Raw genomic sequence first — 21,562 nt, forward strand, 5'->3', positions numbered from 1 at the left:
TTTAACACTGGTCTATTAGTTTGATGTGTAAACAGCGCCGCCATAGGAAGGTCGAGAGAACAAGGCTTGTTCGACTTCATGAGACGCCGCAAGCCGGATGACGTCAAAGTACCGCGAGAGCGAGATGAAATTAGACTTCGTGTGATTTCTCTAATCGTTCTCGCGGTACTTTAACGTCATCCGGCTGTCGGTTCTTGCGGCGCCGCATGAAGTCGAACAAGCCTATTGTTTATGATCTACGTGTGGTACAAAAAACTTTTAGTCTTTAATAGCTTCTGACGTCGACACGTAGATGTGGGATTTTTTTATTTAGTGTAATAACGTAAAATAATAGTAAAATATACACAATAAACAATATACAGTAGGTCTCCTGTTACTACAGTACAACCACATTTTGTCATCTCCCTCATCCTTCAACCCCATCCCTTTTTTAACAAATGAATTTACTTTATTATTACTACTGATTGAATTATCCATTGATAAACCTGTATGCATTACTCTAAATAACTTTTATTCATTTCACGCAAATATATACACATACACTCACAAATACACACAAGTTATCAGATTGGATTTGCATGGGCAGTGAATATGTTTGTTTTATTTTTTATTGTAAATCATCTTACCACATGTAAGTCACTTTCTGTGTTTGCGTTAAGTTATATAAATAATAAATAAATAAATAATGAATAGTAAAAACACTTGTCACGTAACGTTATTTATTTCGCTTTTTTGTAGACGTATAAATAATGTAAATATATTTCATATGTCCGTGATAAATAGTTAAAGTAACGTTACATGAAATATGTTTGCTTATTGAAAACACAGACCGGAAGTTAAAAACTCAGACCGGAAGTAATATTTTGCTCTGTCGATGACAACATCCGGTTGACGAAATTTGAATGTTTAGCCTTTTTTTTTCAGATGTTGTGTGCGCGTTGTTTATTAAGATAAGCAGATTTGATTGAAAGTCAGATATCAACACATTGACTTTGTCGAGGTAAAGGTATCTTGCACCCGAATAATCTGCACAAAACTAAAGCGCGCTTTTTACTCGGACAGACAAAATCAAAATGTACACGTTTGTCTGATGCTTTATTGTTGGGTTTAGATAAAATGGATCGAGTGAAGTTTATATTGTATTTTACGTCTCATTTAAATTACGCACGAGTATTAAACACTTGGTTAAGGGAAGGTGACTTATATGATCAGTTTAGGTTAGATATTTGTTTTATTAATGACTGAAAAACGCGCATGTGTCACATGATCTAAAGTTAAAGTCTCAGACCGGAAAATAATATTCATGATAAGTTAACCTACAGTAGAAGTTAAATCAATGAAATATCTCTGTTAGTTTGAAATGGTTTAGATTTGTTGTTTAGATCAGGTTTAGTTTAATCATCGCATCATTTAAATTTGCAATCATTTAAAGGCTTCCACGCTGAACACTTTCCAGCAAGAAATAGATTTCATCAACAATAGCCAGTTGAGTCTTGTATTTCTAGCTGTTAAGTGGTCAAGGGTTCTTGTTTATTTCACGTTTATTTCCGCTTTACATGAGATGTGTTTTTATCACACAGGCTGGTATGGATCCTGGTACTGTGTCTCTGTTTCAAAGAGTTTCTGAGAAGCTCGGCTGGGATAGACATGAAAATCTTGATAAAGTTGAAGAAAAGGTAAAAGCATGAATAGTATTATTCCTAACACAATAGTTATTCTATCAATTCTCATACTATTCGACTGAATGACTACTATATCTGACAACACATCTTTCTCCTCCTCCTCTTCTTCTTTTAATGGAGTTGGTGAAGGGTTTGAATAAAAGCAGAAGGCCAGCGGTGGGCAGCATTGACTCAGACCAACGTCATCGGACAAACAAACTCCTGATGTCTGATAGCGATGAAGACTCGCTGAAAGAAAATCTAATATTATTGAGTTCAGATGATGACGACTTTGATCAATGTGGGTGGACAAACACTTTTTTATCGTGACTTCTGTTGATGCTCACAGTATGAAGAAATGTGAGGTGTTTTTCTCATCATGTATTTCAGTTCTTGCTCAAAGGGCTACACCAAAATCCACATTTAAACAGTCAACATCAGCTGCTAGTAAAATAAGGTGAGAACTTAAAATCAAGTCCTGCTCTCAGTGTATCATCAGGAAATCTTGTGATAGTGACTGATTCATGTTGACGGGAAAATAAAAAAACAATCGATTTGAGCCTGTTTTTATTATTATACTGCATACACCTACAGTATGAGCCTCAGTAGCTGTTATTATAGTTGTACGTGAATGTTGTGTCGTGAACTCAAAGTCATCTTTCTTTATTTTCCCAGAGAATCCATTCCTGTCTTGTCTTCAGATAGTGATGATGAGTTTGAAAGCTGTAAGTTATTTTTCTTTCTCACTGTTTCCTATTTTAAAATCTATGTTTCGAGATGCGTCACAAAATGTATTTCAATCAATCAGTTTTAAATCGAGTGAAAACCCCAAAGACTAAAGTGAAGTCCCAGTCTGTGAGCGGCAGTGAGGAGGACAGGTGAGCAAACACACAGTTTGTTGTATATAAGTTCATATGTATGAATATATATCATCATCAGTGTGTTTCATGTCTTCAGTTTGAAACGCTTTATAGTGGACAGCATGTCATCTGATGATGATTTTATTCATGACAAGAGGAAGACTTCCATTAGTAAAGGTACGTAGAGTTTCTTATCTCAGGGTAAGTCAACTCCGAGTTCAAATTTGAGTTGGTTCAAAACATGAAGTGATGATGAATTTTAGGTGAGTCCTTTTTTATAGACACATACATCGCATCCAACAAGTTCTGTTTTTGTGCAGGAAAACAAACTCCTAAACTAGGAGCTAAAACTCCTAAACGGCTTCAGAAGACAGAGAAACTTCCTCCGCCTCGCTGTGATTCTCCAGTTTTCCTCAGTGACGGCGATGATGACAGTAATGTTGTGATGAAGAGTACCTGGAGATCCAGACACAGCCGACCACCATCTGAAGAACATCCTAACTCCAGTAGAGACAGAGAGAGACCTGCGGTTCCTCCACCAGAGATCACAGTGAGCAAACACAAGACTGGAGATGAGACGTGCAGCTCTGAGGAAGAGTTTCAGTCTTTACTGGACCGAGTCAGACTTAATCACAATCTGGGAGGAAAAACACAAAGTCCAAAATCAGGTACAAATCGGATCAGTTTACCGATCGATCATTCATAGAGAAATGAAAGAATAAGTGACTGGTTTAAGACTGTAGATGGGTATACAGTAGAAGAGGTATGATTTAAAGTTTGAAACAGGAGTCCTGATTTTGCAAAAATGTAATCCTCTTCCATCTTTCCATCATACAGAACCCAAACCACGAGCGCCCTGTCTCTCAACACCATCTGCAGTGAGTAAGAAATCACAGGTAACCCATACTCCAATACAGACGCCCATCAGCAGACCTGTGAGTCAGACTGAACCCAGAGCTCCAGCAAACAGCAGGTATAGACCCACATCTACATGTAAAATATTCATATTAAAGGGACACTCCAGTTTTTTTTTCGGAAATATGCTCATTTTCCAGCTCCTCTAGAGTTGAACATTTTGATTCTTACCGTTTTGGAGTCCATTCAGCTGATCTCCGGGTCTGGCTTTAGCACTTTTAACATAGCTTAACACAATCCATTGAATCTGATTATACCATTAGCATCGCACTCAAAAATAACCAAAGAGTTTCGTTATTTTTCCTATTTAAAACTTTACTTCTGTAGTGACATCGTGTACTAAGACTGACGGAAAATTAAAAGTTGTGATTTGTTTTGGGTGATATGGCTATGAACTATATTCTCATTGTGGCATATCAAGGATTTTGCTGCTGTAACATGGCTGCAGGAGGCGTAGTGATATTACACAGTGCCCGAAAATAATCCCCTGCTATTGAAAGTTACTAAGGAGACGATGTTACTACAGAAGAGTAAAGTTTTAAATAATAAAATATTGAAACTCTTTGGTTGTTTTTTAGCGCGATGCTAATGTCCTAATCAGATTTCATGGATTATGCTAAATTATGCTAAAAATTGTAGCCCCAGACCCGCAGATCAGCTGAATGGATTCCAAAACGGTACAAATCAAATTTTTAACTGTAGGGATGCTGTCCACCAAAGCGTTTCAACCTAGCTCAAAATGGCAACTGTGGGTGCTTGCCAGTGTTTTGGTTTCAATGACTTCTTGTTCTGGTTGGTTGGTGTTGGATTTGTCCCACCTTCTCTGCATTGTGACTATGCAGCTCAGTAAAAAGTGACATTGATGATTTGAATTGATAATTTTTTAACGAAAACACAAGCAGCTGCCTTTTTTAAAGTGCAGTGCGTCCATCGGAAAAGATTGAAAACACACGCCAGCCGCAGGGAATACGCCTGGTGGACATGGGCTAAATTATGTCATTTCTGTACCAAAGTCAAAGTGTTGGAACAATAATGACTTAAATGCAAATATTGGTTATCTTGGATGCACCTACAAAATTACATTTTGTCTGATATCAACTAACTGAGAACTATTTTGATGTTATGATGGATGATTGGTAAAGGCCAAGTATTATAAACAGTATTTTATAAAAGTGACATTAACTCTTTTGTCGCCAGCGCTCTAAAAAAAAAGTTGCCAGCCAGTGCCAGCATTGATTTTCACAAAAGTTTAATTCCTTCCAGAAAATGTTCTTCATTAAATATATAATCATACAATATATCAAATGAAGAACAGAGCCCGACCGATATATATATATGTCTAGCCACTGCCTGAGTCAAGTGATCAGCAATTTATATTTTGCTGTTGTTGTTATTTATTAGAACTTAACAGAATTTGTCTCCAGTCCTATTCAAAGTTATATTTATGAACCAAGTCTTTTAAAACTGGTAACTTTGATTTGGTTGTTGTTGTTTTTGTGTTTTTGTTCAAAGGCCTTTACGTTTCATATCTTAAGTTTGTATCTTAATACATTTTATTTATCAGAACTTTAATATATTTTGATGTTTCTCTGTTCTGTTGTGACAATAACAGAAACACGTTTCTTTTTAAAATCATATTATTTTAGTTAAAACTCATAAATAACTACAAATAACTAATTTTAGGAAAATCTGTTAATGTTTTGTTGCGCATTTCTGAAAAAAAAAATATATATATATATATCGGCCGATATATCGGAATATCGGATTTTAAAACCAACAAACATTTGTATCGGTATCGGCCTTCAAAATCCTTTATCGGTCGGGCTCTAGAACAGACCCTCTGCTTTCAAAAAAAGTTTAATCCTACCTTCATTTGTTCTCTTTTTCACCTATCAAATATGGGTAGGTTTTTTCCGAGTTTCATAAGTTGGGTAAGAGAACCACCTGGTGGATAATAGTGGAAATATGGATTACCGTAAAAACTCCTCTTTGGCAGGGAAGCATTTTCTCTTAATTGAAGAGTTAACTCATCAATGGTGGGGAAAGAGTTAATGGTTCAACAAGTTTTACCATTCTTGACGTTGATGTATTCTTATACTCTGGCCTTAAACAACAGTAAACCTTTTACAATATATCATGGATGGGATATTTTATATAAATATATATTTATAGAATTAAGAAAAGATTCTATAGATGACATTTTAAACAAGCTTGTTCATGTTTCTTTTCAAAAATTGTCTTGATACATTTTTCATGAAACATTTTTTATACCTTTCTTAGTTAAAGTTCTTCTTGTATACTGCAGATACTACATACAGTACTATATATGAGTTTCATTGCATTTTAAAGGCACATATTATGCACAGTCCACTTTTACATGGTGTTGGAGCATAAATGTGCGTTGGCCTGCCCTACAATGAAATAAAAATCTACACTTCTTTTTTTTAACCCGTTAAACCAAAGCAGTCTCATGTGTTCAACTATACATTTGTGCATTATTTGATGTTGAAGATGATTTTTTTTTTAGTTTTGCAGAAGTGACAGACTCTTGTCGATTTTATATTGATATGTTGTTGTTGTTGTTTATCAGAGTGGTGGTGTGTAAAACGCCAGGTTGTTTCCTGCAGTCTCTGTCTGTCCCTGGATCTTCATACTGCCGTGGCTTTAAACAAAACAAAGAGGAGCTCACCAGTAAACTCTATCAGCTCTACAACACAAGTGTGTTTGACAACAAGGTAGATCTGAGATTTGTACTTTTATGGCATGCAGTAAGGCTTTGTGACAATAGTGATGGTATGCAACAGTTTATATTTACTGCATACTAAACTCAATCTAGTAGTATATGGTGTGCAGTTGCTACTTAGCGTAGCCAGAGATATAAATCGGTAAATTTCTGATCCCCTTCAGCTTCCTGCTGATATGTCCATTACATGGAATAAGAAGATGAGGAAGACAGCTGGATATTGTATCTCGGGTCAAGAGCGAGGCACAGGAAACCGCTACGCCCGCATCGAGCTGTCTGTCAAAGTGTGTGACTCCGCAGGTACTTAATATGGAAAATCACAAATGAGATTATGTTCAGAATGATTTACTGTGTATGGCTAATATAATGTTTCCTTACAGATCGGTTACGTGATACATTAGTTCATGAAATGTGTCATGCTGCCACGTGGCTCATAAACAACGTTCGTGATGGTCACGGGCCCTTCTGGAGACTCTATGCCCGTAAAGCGATGCTGGCACATCCCGAGCTGCCCATGGTGTCACGCTGTCACAGTTATGACATCAACTACAAGTATCAATATCAATGTAATCGCTGTAAGAACACGTAAGTGTCAAACTCTCTTAAAACCTTTTGATCATTGCTAAAAAGACTCCATTATAGAGTATAGAAAATATTTACTGACAGAATTGATAAGCATCACTTTCACTGTTGCTGCTCATACTTGAATGAACTTAAATACATTATTACTCTTCTAAACCATCTGGTGGATGATAAAACAAGTAAAAAATCCCACAGACGTTGTATTTCTCCACTCATAAATGATGAAATATTGAAATAGTCTCCATGTCTTGTGTACAGGATTGGGCGTCACTCTAAATCACTGGACACTAGCAGGTTCGTGTGTGCTTTGTGCACTGGGCAGTTGGTCTTACTGACTCCATCAAACCAGCGGGGACCCACACCCTTCGCCACATTCGTGAAGGAGAACTATGGTACAGTGAGACAGGAACTGACCGGTCAGAGTCACGCCGACGTCATGCGTAAACTCAGTGCCGACTTTGCCACAAAGACGCGTCTCAGTCAAAGCTGATAACCTTAAATACCTAAAATTGTTGTACCTCAGACTGTTGCATTAGTATCGGTTCTGTTATAGTGCTGGAGGAAGTTGTGATCGTTTACTGTGAATTGATTATATTTATGATTATGAGCCTGAGCTCTATGAAATTTGAGCTGTATTCAGATCAGTGCATTCTTGTTTATCATTTCATTCCTGGAATATTCTCTTACTGTCTTTTATGTGTCTAATTATTTTAAACATTGGATGTTTTTATCTTCACATTTTCCCATAATAAACTATTTTATTACATTTGAAGTTACTGAACAGTTACTAAGCAGACAAACAGGTCAAAAAAAGTGACCACAGTCTGAGAAAACTCATCTAAAGTCTGCATAAAATCATCCCACATAATGTTAAGAACATTGTGTGAAAATATCATCTTGATAGCTTCAATATTGACTGAGTAAGATCATGACAATAAGTATAATCAGACTGTGATGTTGCTATAATCTCATTATAAAATGAGACTTAATTTGTGGGTCAGTGATAAAAACGCTTTGGAAAGATGAGAAATTCAAAAATCTTTTTTAAAAACTTGTTTTAAAACCACACATCAGGTTTATTTCAATGCATAAATAATATCAGATGGTGTAACGCCAATTGTGCCAAAGAATGAAAAATACTAAATCACTGATTCTTGAAACATGTCCCACTAAGAAAAGTGCTAATTCTCTTGGAAATTAATATCATTTTCATGAAGAAAAAGAATCAATGTTATAATCAGGGGGTCCTGTGCACATATGTAAGGTTCTTTTATAGGTTTGTTTTTATTTTTTATTAATTTAATCATTATACACTAGTCAACATTTGAAGTGGATCAAAACCTTTCCTAAAAGTTGCCTTAAAACCAATACCCAATATCCGTTCTTGTCTTACGACAACTTGGATGAAAGTTTTTGATCCACTTCAAATGTTGACTAGTATATGTTGGCCCATTGTCTACAAAATTGGATGTCCTCGGTTAAGACATAATCATTTCTACTTGATTAAAATAAGTAATAATTGAATTGAATAATATATTTACCAGATGAAAGAGATTAGAGAAAATTTTATAAGTTATTTCTAAATGTAAATTTTAATGCATTTTTGTGTTTGTCCTGACATATGCTGAAAACAGCTCTGTTTTCTAAATCTTTGACAAATGATGTGAAAATGCATGTAAAAAAAAATCATATTACACTAAACTAGATGATTATATTTTATTCCTTATTTTTTATGAATATATTTTCATTTAAAGAAATACTAGTTACACCAATTGACATTTTTGCAATTAACTAATTAATTAAATAAGTTTCTTTTATAATTAAATAAAACCAGGAATTTTAGACTTAAAATTTTAGAGAATGTATGCAAGTAATCTGCAAATTTATGGATCACATACAATAACTTAAACTTAGCTTCTTTAAATAGAGTCAATAAAACAACAACATAACAGCTGCTTAATATCATGTATTCAACTTTAAATCATATTTTAAACATCTCAGTTGAAAAACAACATATGAATGGTTAAAAATAAAAAATATAATCACAGAATCACAAGATAAAGTGATGCACTGCAAAAAAAAAAATGACTTTAATACTTAAATCAAGATGTACTTTCTGATGAGCAAAATGACCTAAGAAAATATAAAAATCAAATTTAAGTAAATTTGGGCATAAAACATGATATTTGAAGAGTTTCATTGCAAAACGAGATAAAAACTCGTTTTTTGGTTGTGCATTCCAATTAATATCAATTCAACTGCAGTTGTTTTTTTTATTTAAACCTTCATAACTTAAAAAATACAGCTAAGTTGCACCATAAAACAAAATAATAACATGATAACATAATAATAATAAACATGTTTTGACAAAAATGTCAAATAAAATGGACTTCTCTCGTTTTGCAATGAAACTCTTCATTTCTTGTCTAAAAAAATAAACTTATTTTCTTAAGTCATTAGCTCAGCAAGAAAATACATCTTTTATTTTATTTTATTGCAGTGTATTCACTACAAGTGCAGAAATCTATCTATCAGGCACAGAGACGGGATTACAGTAAATATATATCTATATCTTAAGTCCCTGAAAGCATACAGCAGAACAGAGTGATGATCAAGTTTACAGAAGACACTTTACATCTTATTATAACACACAGGGATCAGAATAATTTTATATGAACAAACCCTAAGGCATAAACTCATAAAGAGTCTGATACGAATCAATCACACAAACCTCTGTTATGTGCTAATGTTTACTGATCTTTAAGATTTAAAAATATAACGTGTAAACGGCTGACGTCTTTATTATTTGGCAAACTCACAGAGATCTTAAATGACCACTGGTGTTAACAGGCTTTGAGGTTTTGGAATGATACTGTGAAGGAAAACTCAAATCATAAAAATCTAGAAAATGTTTACATTAATTTTCTCACATTCCTGTGCTTACGACGACGTTCAGTACAAACATGTTTTCTTCATAATGCGAAGAAATTCCTGCTGGTTTACTTCCCCATCACCATCTCTGTCTGCTTCATCAATCATTTCCTACAAATATAATACGTTTCATATATGATAATCTTTCATAGTTTAATAGCATTAAAGATTAGAGAGCAGATTTTTGTCTTGGTCGTTTTCTTACCTGTAGTTCCTCATCCGTGAGGTTTTCACCCAGTTCTTTGGCGACTCTCTTTAGATTCCTAAAGGATATTTTGCCGGTCTCATCATCATCAAACAGACGAAATGCTTTAAGAATTTCTTCCTTTGAATCTTTCTCAGCCTTCAGATTTACAAACAACAATAGGGGGACAAAAACAAAAAAAATGTAATATATATAAAGTATAAAGGGAGGGCTGGAAATGGCAGACTATTTGCATTTAATTTGATTTCTTAGATATGTTTAAATAACTAATAACATTACAATTTTTATGTTTTCTTGAGTATTAAAGATAAATGTAACAATAAGTTTGTCCTCAGGTTAAAGTAACATTTTGTAGAGTGGGAAAATCTGTAAATTTAGTTAATGGACATTTTAAATAAGAAAGCAATAGATCATACATACAGTGCCCCTGTTACTGTGAAGTGTCATGTGACAAGCTTGATGATGCATTATAAAAAATATAGTTGCAATAATGGAGAGTCATTTTTAAAATATTTTAAATCGAATTCATCTCCTAACCAGTTTAAGGTGTAACTCCAATCCCCCTTTCAAATTATCAACAGACTCCGTCCCCTCCTCCCATTTCCAGCCCTGTATATACAGTATGTCCTGAGCAAATGTGAAAGACCTTCATTTATAAATCACAATTTTATCTTAATTTCCTTTAATAAGAATAGAGTTTGAATCTAAAGTGAGTAATGATGACTGAAAAGATGATTTCATGAGATGCCTTTAGTGGAATAAGTTTTGAAAACGTTGAGTTGAACTTTTACCATTTTCTGGGTCATCACTGCGAGAAAATCACTATGAGAGATTTTTCCAGTAGCATCTTTATCAACCTCTGCAATCATTTTCTTGATTTCTTCTTTTTTAGGCTCAAAACCAAGTGCACGCATGGCCACCTGAAGTAGAAATCCACATGTATATATATACACATATAAATGCATGACAGCTTTCGTGCATCACTTTAATATTAAACCACATTCTTCTGCTGTTATATCTCACCTTTAATTCTTTCACCTCAATGTAACCAGAACCATCGGTGTCAAACAGATCAAATGCCTCTCTGATCTCCTGTCTTTGCTCCTCTGTCAGTTCAGGCTTTGGATTTGCTTTTTTACGAGGGGCCATAGCCCCTAATGAGGGTCTTTTGGGACTAGTTGCCTTTAGATTGTAGCATAGACATAAAATAGATTAGAAAAGAATAGACATAGAATAGAATAGACATTAAAATAGAATAGACATTAGAATAGAATAGACATTAAAATAGAATAGAATAGACATTAGAATAATATAGAATAGAATAGAAAATGCATTTAAACAAAGCAGGCTGGTTCAAATGTGCACTAGGCCAATCCAATAAAATTTGTTTATCAATACAGGAAAAGATATTGTGCACAATGTAAACATGAATCATCACACAATGCACTTAAAATATGAGACGTTAGAATAAGATGGATTTTTATAAATGTATAAATAGCAGTGGCCGTTTCTGACAATTTTCTATGTATTACTATTATTTTTATTGAGTAGAAGCAGCAGTAGGAATAATAATAACACACGCATACGGTTATTTATGAAATGCAAACCTATAGAAAATGTTACATATAAATGACAATAATAGAAACGCGTGAACAAAATTTGACTCATCTAAGAAATAAAGATGTAAATCACAAAGATTGGACATGGTTGCACTCACCATCGTAATCGAGGAAACCAACAAGAGAATTTATAAACACTACTATGGCAAAGGCTTGCGTTATGAATATTAAGCGCGCTTTGCGACGTTGGTCCAGTTCGAGTTCCTGATTTGTTGAAACAGCAGACGTTGCTAAGTCAACCATAGACATCATATTCACCTTATTTTCCACGACAACAAGGGCGGCGCCATTGCGCTCATATTGTCAACGTACTTCCGGCTGCATATGATGAGCAGCTGAGGCAGTGGCCGAAGGCGACGCGTTAAACCTAAAAAGCTCACTTAAGCGCCTTTATGTTTGTTTCTTACCAATTTTAATGGACGGGGAGCCGACTGAGGAACACCCTAATCCCAAGTAATGGTTCGACTACGATGTTCCGGTAACTTTAAACCACGCCGGGTGTTGAAAAGGTGGTCAGTTTCAGGTAAGCTATCTTAGCTTAATGTGCTCTTTCGCCTAACGTTAGATTTGTGATGTCCGTTCTACGAATAAACTTAAGATCAGTAACGTTAGTTTATAAAATGCAATTATTTTGAATGATTTTCATTGCCCACCTATATTTTTATATTTAAGATAAGACAACAATATATTATAGTACAACATTTTTACAGTAGCTCACGTGATTCATACAAGTTACAGAGATTTCAGATGCTAGGAGGTTTCTCATTCAGATATTGATGATAATGACCTATTAAACGACATATTATTTAACACTGAAGTTAGAGGTTGTGTGTATAATGTTAATGTCTCTTTTTAATGCATCTCTCTCTCACACACTGTTCTGTTTAAGTATGGGTACCATTATATATTAATTCTCATGATGCAAGTTTATTTTAAATACTAACATAAAAATGTTTATGGTTATATTATTTTCACAGATGCATTGATGTTTAGGGATGCAATGGACAACTGTGAGGATGATACAATCAACATGTTCCTAAACTGTGATGAAGAAACACAATGAGAGGATCCATCCGTCTCTGACCACAACTACACTTAAAATCACAACTCAACCTTAAGCAACCTACATCTGATATGGGAAAACAACCTTGCGGTTTCCCGGACAGGGCTTATGCTGGTCCCAGGCTAAAATGCTTATTTGAGCTATGATAATTAAAAAACACCATGTACTGACATACCTCAACATATATGAGTGCCATTGTTTTGTCACAAGATGTGGTTTGTTTGTAAAAACTAAAATGTCCTAATATAATTAAGGCCTAGTCCTGTAAACTCTGTCCGAGAAACTGCTTCAATGCTTCTGCTTCATGTGTTGAGCTGGCACAAATGTACATATCTCTGCTGAGAAACAACCATCTTTGTCAGCTTTACACAGGGTTGATATTGCATGCATTACACAGTCGCTAAGCACTTTACCAGTACATACAACAACAGCTTCCAGATAAACACTTGGGATCAGCTCCTGATGACTTTGATAAAGCTGCATCTTAATTCATTGCAGGGTGGTCTTGCTGAAAAGTTAGTTGTTTCTTAGTCCATAGTTATTTTTTATAAACCTTTACAATTTGACCTGATTTTACCTGTTGTAAAGTTACATTTAAACCTTCATATGTGATCAGATGTCATGCAGTGATATTAAACATTTACAATGTGATCTGTTGTGCATTTATATTAAACCTTTATAATGTGATCAGATATTACCTGCCATGCAGTTATATTAAACCTTTACAATGTGATCAGATGTTGTGCAGTTATATTAAATCTTTACAATGTGATCAGATGTTATCTGTCATGCAGTTATATTAAACCTTTACAATGTGATCAGATGTTGTGCAGTTATATTAAACATTTACAGTGTGATCAGATATTATCTGTAAGGAATTTCTTAAACCATATGTGAGCTTTGTAGATTCCACTTAAAAGGATTTAAGTCTCGTGATTAGAAAGAATAAGTGTTGGCAAGTTTGCAAATGAATTCTATCATGGTACATTACCACATAAAAACGAAATAGTTATTGGACTGGCTAAGGTGCACATTTGCTTTAAAAAAGACGAAATCACTGTGTAAATATTGGTAAGCATAATTACTTTAATAATGCTGCTCCATCAACTCCTTCTGAGAGGACGAGGTAATTAAATATGTCCCATAGGTTTCTTGCCGCGGCCGCTTCATATCGTCTAACCACGAGACGATTGATGGGACATTATAAGACTATCCGAGCGTCGTATCAAGTTTTCTCCGTGCTCCTAATTCAAAACATTTACAGCAGTTGCGATATTTGTCATTTCGCTAAAGTTATAGTGAACTACAAACAATCTTCTAACCACCAAACTAGCTACCGAATGCACTGTGCCATATTAGCAGCGGAAGTCGGTTGACAAAATGCGGAAGAGCGAAGAATTGAAAAGGGGCGTGGCGGAATAAGGTGAATAGGTAGACGCCCTATCGACCGCCGCTACTGCCTACTGGCGCGGTCGTGCCGTGGGGCCGCCATCTTAGGTCGGTCACCCGCTCACTCAGTGTAATCTGTATGACAGGTGGAATGAGCTATTGGCGCACTTAATTAATCATATCTCTGTGAATACCGAACTGATTTTCACACGGTTTTTTTGCTGCAAAGGTCATTCATGGAGGTATGATACAGGACACATGGTTCGGCGTATTTTAACCCCTTATGTGCAGCAAATCCCGCGGTAAATCCTGTCCAGCCAAAATCAGTTTGACGCAAGCGCGCACATGCAACATAGTTTTTTTTTTGCACAAGAAGGCATTTAAGGGATATTGTATTCATTCACGGTAAACTTATTAGACAGATTTAATTTTTTTACCACAGAAATAATTTCAGGGACATGAAATATTAAATTGTGATTTCAAAAATAAAACTTTTTTTAAAAATGTTTTCAGTGTGTGTATCTGTTCTTTTTGAACATTTCCATCTCATTTTAACAAAACCATGATAATATTGATAACCGTGATAACTTTGGTCACTATAATCATGATATGAAATTTTCATACTGTCCCGTCTCTTGTTTCCTCCCAAAAGCATTTCATTCAACTTATTGAGGCCTCTCCTCCAAAGGTGTCCATTAAATAAAACTTTCTGGCCTCCTTCCCTACAGCTTTCAGCTTATTTCAGCCTTGTTAGTTTTATTTTTTGGATAAGTATTTTATTTTTTACAACAATATACAAAACCAAGGGTAGAAAAAATAGGGAAAAGCATATAAGATACAAAAAATTTAACTGGATCCCATTAAAATCTTAATTTTAAATCATGATGTTAAATCAAAATAGTATAATTGAGTAGTATTTATTGTAGTGTTAGTTCTTGGTCCTGTATACCCAATATTTTTGTTTAAATAAATATTTTTTTTCAAATTGCAGTTTATCTTTTTGTTTATTAAGTAAATCTTAACTCGATTTGTATGTGTTGAATGTAATTGATATTGCTTGTAATATGTTGCCACACTTTTACAGAGTAGATATGGCATATTTTTTTTTACAGTGCAGAGAAGCGTTTTTATTTGGGCACAAGCCCACGGGACTGTGGGTACAGAGGGGACCCTGAGCCAGACAAGGTGACACAACAAGCTAGGTACAGTAGCTCTTCAATCCAGGATATTATCATCTGTGAATTATTTTGCTGTGAACTGAAGTAATAGACCTTTCAATATAGTTTGAATTTGCACACTGGAAAAACTGTAGAGTGCTAGTGTTCATTTTTCATAACCTACATGAACTTTTGTGTGTTTATGGATAAAGCCCAGGCTTCTGATTACCACACTATGACATCACCATATAAGGAGGGGAAGTTAGGGAAGAAATGAAAGTTGACTGTGAGTATGACACGTTATGGTAATCTTTTATTTTTATGGAAGCTATACTGTGATTTTGGGATGGATAAGGTCTTCCGAATTAGGAGTCTTTTATACAAACACAGTAAAGGTTATATAATATATTTTATTTAAGTGACAGGTGTACATCCTCATTATATGTACACTATTTACAATAATTACATATACATATAATACAAAAATAATAATAAAAATGTATAAATATAATACAATAATAATAAAATACATAATAAATATAATACAATAATAATAAATATAATACAATATTTTTAAGGTCTGGTGTACTCTGGTCTTCTGAGTCCAGTGTGGTGTCCAGCACTTTTGTGTCCAATCTTGAGAAAGAAAACAAAGAAAAATCTTTATTTACTCTTCTGTTTACTTAGTCATTATATTTATGATACGATCAAGCGTTCAACTAGAAAATCTGTTAACTAAACAATGTCCCCTGTTCACTTCAACACCTCTATCCAGACTCTGCCTACTCTGTCTGTAACGCTACCTCAAGACAAACAGCAATGGTGAACAGAAGCCCCTGCCTGACTTCATTCTGGATTAAACCATCTGTGCTGTAAGATCTGCTGTAATGAGGGTCGTTCGGCTGGATCACGTGCTAGACACTGTCTTATAAGACTACGACATTCTGTGAAGATGAGAGCTGGTTAGTCATGACCGCATCACATAACTTAATGTATACATAACTAAACTGTGGCTACTATGAGGATTATTTACTTTAAATAAATAAGAAGCCTCTGACAACATTATTTAAACCTCCATGTTCAGAGAGTCGTACTGTTTAACCTTTGCTATACTTGCTAGATTGGATTCTGTATTGTAACTGTACGCTTTCAAGATTTCTGTGATTTTCTTTTCAATAGTGCTATTCATTTACCTTCGGATAAATTGGGGTTAGCAAACTGGACTTCTTTGGATTTCACGTACGAATTGTATCCATTAACCATTTCGTACAGGACCATTCCTAGACACCAGACGTTTGCTGGGATGGCGTGAAACATGAATTTCCGTCTGACTTCCGGTGGAAAGAAATCTTTTACCCCTGTAAGCAAGTCGAGTAAATCTGTAAAAGAGATTTTTCCACATTGTGCTATTGGAAAACAAAATGCCAGCTCACCTATGTACTTGTGACTTTTGAAGGCGCCATAAGTATATAGCTGACCACAACCGAAGTCAATCAGCTTGGTGTCTAACGTCTTTGTGTTGACTAGGAAGTTGCCTGGATGGATGTCGCTGTGAAAGACTTCGTGGTCATAGCAGTTTATTACTGCCTGTACCGTTTGACGCATTATTACACGAGCGGTTTCTTCACTCAGTGTACGATTGCATTTGATGATGTGGTTCAAGCTTAGGCAGGGTTGAGGGTACTCCATAATAATGATGATGTAGTTTGAGTCTATGAACCACTCCAACATTTTTATGGCATATGGACTTATGGGAGGTTCATTCATCTTAATCAGTAGTGCCACTTCTACAGGCAGAGGTTTGGAATGTCCCGGCTAAAGAAAGAAGACAAAAAAAGAGAAAATTGAAGAAAAAATGTATATTATCACAAGCAATTATATGTTCAGTAAGATTGGCCACTCACAATAACAATGGTCTGTCTATTCAGCCGCCTTGACATGATTTTCATGGCAACCTGCAAAAGAAAAACTGAGTTAACAAAAAAGTCCTCGTACATGACATTTAATCTATATTGTAGTGATCATATTGTAGTGAATATAGTGTTTCTTGAATTTGGTAAGAGCACACTACCTCTTGGCCATCAGAAATGCGGGTACCAGTACAGACCAATCCAAATCCTCCTTCTCCCAGCAATTTGCCAAACTTATAGTAAGACTCTACTTCTCCTGGCAACACATGATAATATTGTCTATGAGTTTCATTTGATTGTCTTGCATGAACTACAATTGCGACGTGATAAAATTAAACCTTAACTAAAAAAGTTATATCAGACTCACCCTCTGTAGGCTCAAAAAGAGCTTCATTAGAGGTACTCGTGTTTGGCTGCATTGGTGCCACTTTATTCTTAAAACAGCGGTTTAACGTTTGCTTTGCTTTATTCCACTTCCTCTTAAAAAACCCACAGATTCCCGTCTGCTTTTTCTTTGTGGCAATTTCATCTAAATCGAAGAGCAAAACGTAATTAGTAAAAAAACATCTCTGATCACAGATTAAATGTGAATTATTTGTTGCAGCTTGTATTTGGCTCATTTCATCTTACCTTTCATGCCATGATCACTGTCCAGTCTTGTGGGTTCTCCCTTTGTACTGTTTTCAACAGTGAAGGTTTCGTACAAGCTCTCACTGGAGCTGCTTTCAGTTGACTGACTAGATTCTTCCGACTGGTACGAGAAAGAATCGCTGCCACGGCAAAACAGCTTTGGTCTGTCAACATCTTTCCTCTGATCAGCTCCGCACTCATCGACGGGAAAAACTAGTGTTTGCTCTAAATCAAAAAGCAAAACGTAATTAGTAAAAAAAAAGATCTCTGATCACGGATTAAATATAAATTATTTGTTGCAGCTTGTTTTTGGCTCATTTCATCTTACCTTTTATGCCTTGATCAACAATGTATGCTTTGTTAAAGCTTTCACTGGAGCTGCTGTCATTTGACGGATCAGGGAAAGAATCGCTGCTTAAGGTAAACAGCATTGGTGCTGGCTCACCAATAACTCCGCACTCATCGACGGAGAGGGACAAGCTGTACGAATGGTACGTGCTGTCCGAATGGGACTTGTCCGAATGGGACCTGATGTCCGCTCCAGAAATGAGATCTGCGTCAGAAGTTTGGCCTGGCATAGACCAAACCCCAGCTGCACTGTCATTAATAACCGGACGTGCATCGGATGATGCACACGGGACAGACAGCCCTGGATTAAATGAACTTGTGTCCGGTTGTAGTGGTGGAACGAAAGGCTCCACTTTGTGGCGGCTGAGGAAATGGCGCTTTGCAGCCATCCAAGTTCCTTTGATGAACCCGCAGATCCCTGCGCCATTCCTCCCTTCACCACGTTGTTCTGAAACAGAGAACCAAACATTTGTACATTAGAAGAAATTTAAGCTGTTATGGTGACTACATGTATAGTGTATTGTTTTCAATGCTATTGTTGTGTAGGTTTTGCTATTTGTATTGGAAAATGGATTTATATGAACATGTTTATACTCATCGAATGTGATGTATGTTATCTATTGTTGTATTTTGCCGTTTTACACCGCTTCCATTAAAATTTTTGAAGACAGTTCTGTTTTGAGTACTTAAGTGTTAAGGTTTCTGCATAGCTGAATATCTGAAGGGTTTAGTGAGGGCAGCACATAACTAATATCAGCATAAATGTTCCTCTCACCCTTTGGGCTGTCATCCCACTTTCTGCTAGTGGAGGGCAATGAATCCCGTGACTGGATGTTATTCAGATCAGGGACACGACCACCTCGAACACTAGCTTCCAGTCCCTCTGTGTTGTTGAGGGACGGACCTGCTGAGGACGCAATGTTAAGTAGTCAAATGAGTACTTGTTGCTTAACCTAGCACAATGAAGACCTGACCCCAATTTACAGATGTTAGATTTAACTGTGCGAAAATTAACCCATGTAATAAAAGTATAAATGTAGTTTGTGCCTTTAGTTCATCTCACCTTTTGGACTTTCGTCCACAGTGTGTGTCGGGGACACCTTCATGAGCTTTCCATCAGCGGAGAGCGACGAATCCCTCGATCGAACGTGAATCAATTGGGGGAATCGGTCACTGCGCCCGCCGACTTCCAGTCCATGGACTTCTCTCCTCTCATCAATGCCAGCCTCGGTGTTGGTGAGGGGCAAAACTAAAAATAGAAGAAAACTGTGAGCTTTAACAGAACCTCATACCACATAGTGTGTGATAAGCAGTGGGTATTATTTAGACATTTTAATATATATTTATTGCCCAAACAGTGTTCGTTTAGGCCAGAAGACAAGGTGTCTTTGTGTGCTAACCGTTTAATAAAGATAATAATTTTTTTTTGTCTTACCTTTTGGACTTTCGTCCACAGTGTGTGTTGAAGACACCCGCATGAGCTTTCCATCAGCGGAGAGTGACGAATCCCACGATTGAACGTGAATCAATTCGGGGAATCGGTCACTGCGCCTGCCAACGTCCAGTCCATGGGCATCTTTGCACTCACTTGTGCCAGCCTCGATGTTGGTGAGGGGCCAACCAGCTGAGGACATAAAGTTAGATGAGAAAACACTTGCACATTTCTGCACTTTCATACTATCACTCTTTCTCTCTCCAAATAGAAAATACAAGAAAACTGTCAGCATTTCAAAATTTTTCAAATTTTTAAAAATACTTATTGTCCAAAACCGTGTCCAGTCAGGGATTAAAACATGGAGTCTTTATATGTTAATCTACTAACAGTATCTACTATCAGCATACAGTAAATGTTCAGTTCATCTTACCTTTTGGACTGTTGTCCAAAAAGTGTGTCAGGGACACGTTCATGAACCTTCCATCAGTGGAGGGTGATGAATCCCACGATCGAAGGGTGTTCAAGTCGGGGAGACGATCACGGCAACCACTGACTTCTGGTACATGGACATCTCTCCTTTCATTAATGCCAGCCTCGGTGTTGGTGAGGGGCCAACCAGCTGAGGACATAATGTTAAATAAGTGGTCAAATGAGAAAATACTTGTGTTTGTAAACTTGTGTATTCCTGCACTCTCTTTCTCTCTTTTTTTTCAAAGTTAATAAACTGAAAATACAAGAAAATTGTGACCATGTACCCAATTTCCTCATTAGAATTCAATTAAGTTATACATTGTGTGATAACATAGTGTGTGACATTTAAGTTGATATTCAGACATTTTCATGTACTTTTTAATATACTCAGGGTTGTGGCAAGTTTTGATGTATAATAATCGCATGTATAATAACTGTCATGATCACCCCATCATTCCTTAGTTTAATACATGTGTTAATTTCGCTAATAACCTTTATTTTCTAACATATTAATCATCAATATATCAATCAATCTTTGAAACAATATGCATTGTGAAAAGCACCATACAAATAAATGTGAATTATTTAAATTGAATTAAGTGAATTCGTGTTTGGTTTCTGTGAACAGAAACTCCCGCCGCATTTCATTTGATCAGATAAAAGTCCTACTCGGCTCACGCGACTGTGTATTTTGAAGCAGGCATATACTATTTTGTATTTTAAACAGCAGTTAGTTACAAGTAAGACCAAAGATAAAAATACAGTAGGCCTACTATGATTTTTATTATTGTATGTGCCTACGCGAGCCGGCCCACAATGCCCAGCGGTAAGGTTACATCAGGAAAACTCCCGGTGCTCCAGATGTCCTGACAGCACACTTGTCAAGTGCATTATCTCTGGTGTTATAAGCTATATTTTCTTTAGGCTGGATTGCTATTTGCGTGTCTCGCGCCAAACGCGTGGGAGTTTGCAACCCTGATATACTTAATTTACCGAAAAGATCTTCTATCTAATAAAAGCAAATGTATTTTGCATCTTACCTGTTGGACTTTCGTCCACAGCGTGTCTCAGAGACACCTTCATGAACTTTCCGTCAGCGGTAAGCGATGGATCCCACGATCGAACGTGAATCAATTCGGGGAACCGATCACTACCACCGCTGACTTCCAGTCCATGGACATCTTTCAACTCATCGGTTTCTCCCTCGATGTTAGTGAAGGGTAAACGTGACGAGGACATGATGTTAGATAGGTTTTGTAAGCTTTGTCGCTTTGTAAAGGTTTAGTCTCTCTCTGTGATTTTCTTTGCGTCTGCTCGGATAACCACCGTATGAGTGAGTGACTGAAATTCTGCGCGCAGCGCTTTATATACCATTCTATGGAACGCTAGCATTATGATGTCACAATACAATACACGTCACTCGTCTGTGAGCGCCTTAATTGGTAACAATTGATTACTGCCTATACTACAGGTTGAAATATTAATAAATAGATTTTTGTATATTTTACCCAAAAACTTTACCCAGGGTGCCCACAGTACTTTTACATAGAAACTCTAGAGAGCCTGTAGTCATCTATCAAGCGTTTTAAATTCATTGTATATAAATTGAAATTAATGCTGTTCTCTCAGTCAATTTTTACAAC

The 21,562-nt window shown here is 36.2% G+C and overlaps 3 protein-coding genes and 1 long non-coding RNA gene across 4 annotated transcripts; 2 read left to right on the plus strand and 2 right to left on the minus strand.

The window, feature by feature from the left end:
* The first annotated feature begins 887 nt into the window (after nucleotides 1-887).
* gcna (germ cell nuclear acidic peptidase) lies at nucleotides 888-7,521 on the plus strand. The gene is made up of 13 exons (XM_065249117.2): nucleotides 888-1,000; nucleotides 1,581-1,676; nucleotides 1,803-1,962; nucleotides 2,052-2,118; nucleotides 2,337-2,386; nucleotides 2,470-2,539; nucleotides 2,619-2,698; nucleotides 2,842-3,189; nucleotides 3,359-3,494; nucleotides 6,027-6,171; nucleotides 6,344-6,479; nucleotides 6,560-6,764; nucleotides 7,020-7,521. The coding sequence occupies exons 2-13, from the start codon at nucleotides 1,587-1,589 to the stop codon at nucleotides 7,249-7,251; spliced, it is 1,719 nt and encodes a 572-aa protein (XP_065105189.2). The 5' UTR covers nucleotides 888-1,000; nucleotides 1,581-1,586; the 3' UTR covers nucleotides 7,252-7,521.
* A 1,191-nt stretch (nucleotides 7,522-8,712) lies between these two features.
* Nucleotides 8,713-11,748, minus strand: cetn2 (centrin, EF-hand protein, 2). The gene is made up of 5 exons (XM_065268031.1): nucleotides 11,615-11,748; nucleotides 10,921-11,079; nucleotides 10,689-10,817; nucleotides 9,898-10,035; nucleotides 8,713-9,803 (listed from the first exon to the last, which is right to left on the minus strand). Exons 1-5 carry the CDS (start codon nucleotides 11,615-11,617, stop codon nucleotides 9,714-9,716), a joined length of 519 nt encoding a protein of 172 aa, XP_065124103.1. The 5' UTR covers nucleotides 11,618-11,748; the 3' UTR covers nucleotides 8,713-9,713.
* A 95-nt stretch (nucleotides 11,749-11,843) lies between these two features.
* Nucleotides 11,844-13,441, plus strand: LOC135749441 (uncharacterized). Its single transcript, XR_010532381.1, has 2 exons — nucleotides 11,844-12,039; nucleotides 12,494-13,441. It is a non-coding gene; the product is annotated as an uncharacterized lncRNA (long non-coding RNA).
* A 732-nt stretch (nucleotides 13,442-14,173) lies between these two features.
* Nucleotides 14,174-20,316, minus strand: LOC135749464 (uncharacterized). The gene is made up of 13 exons (XM_073812089.1): nucleotides 19,879-20,316; nucleotides 19,449-19,637; nucleotides 19,077-19,262; nucleotides 18,789-18,920; nucleotides 17,994-18,461; nucleotides 17,666-17,890; nucleotides 17,403-17,564; nucleotides 17,197-17,291; nucleotides 17,030-17,080; nucleotides 16,559-16,940; nucleotides 16,319-16,483; nucleotides 15,692-15,761; nucleotides 14,174-14,189 (listed from the first exon to the last, which is right to left on the minus strand). Exons 1-13 carry the CDS (start codon nucleotides 20,075-20,077, stop codon nucleotides 14,174-14,176), a joined length of 2,340 nt encoding a protein of 779 aa, XP_073668190.1. The 5' UTR covers nucleotides 20,078-20,316.
* Nucleotides 20,317-21,562: the final 1,246 nt, after the last annotated feature.

Source organism: Paramisgurnus dabryanus, chromosome 16 (assembly GCF_030506205.2).
Source record: "Paramisgurnus dabryanus chromosome 16, PD_genome_1.1, whole genome shotgun sequence".
NCBI lineage: Eukaryota > Metazoa > Chordata > Actinopteri > Cypriniformes > Cobitidae > Paramisgurnus > Paramisgurnus dabryanus.

Bases quoted from the DNA above. Each gene is read 5' to 3' on its own strand.
- gcna (XM_065249117.2), top strand. From the start codon at position 1,587: ATGGATCCTGGTACTGTGTCTCTGTTTCAAAGAGTTTCTGAGAAGCTC. The intron at 2,119-2,336 runs GTGAGAACTTAA...TTATTTTCCCAG, and splicing joins TCAGCTGCTAGTAAAATAAG to AGAATCCATTCCTGTCTTGT. The intron at 2,387-2,469 runs GTAAGTTATTTT...TCAATCAATCAG, and splicing joins TGATGATGAGTTTGAAAGCT to TTTTAAATCGAGTGAAAACC.
- cetn2 (XM_065268031.1), bottom strand. The intron at 10,818-10,920 runs GTGAGATATAAC...TTTCTACTTCAG, and splicing joins TTGAGGTGAAAGAATTAAAG to GTGGCCATGCGTGCACTTGG. The intron at 10,036-10,688 runs GTAAAAGTTCAA...GTAAATCTGAAG, and splicing joins CAGTGATGACCCAGAAAATG to GCTGAGAAAGATTCAAAGGA.
- LOC135749464 (XM_073812089.1), bottom strand. From the start codon at position 20,077: ATGTCCTCAGCTGGTTGGCCCCTCACCAACACCGAGGCTGGCATTAAT. The intron at 19,638-19,878 runs GTAAGATGAACT...TTATGTCCTCAG, and splicing joins TTTGGACAACAGTCCAAAAG to CTGGTTGGCCCCTCACCAAC. The intron at 16,941-17,029 runs GTGAGTGGCCAA...TTCTTTCTTTAG, and splicing joins ATAGACAGACCATTGTTATT to CCGGGACATTCCAAACCTCT.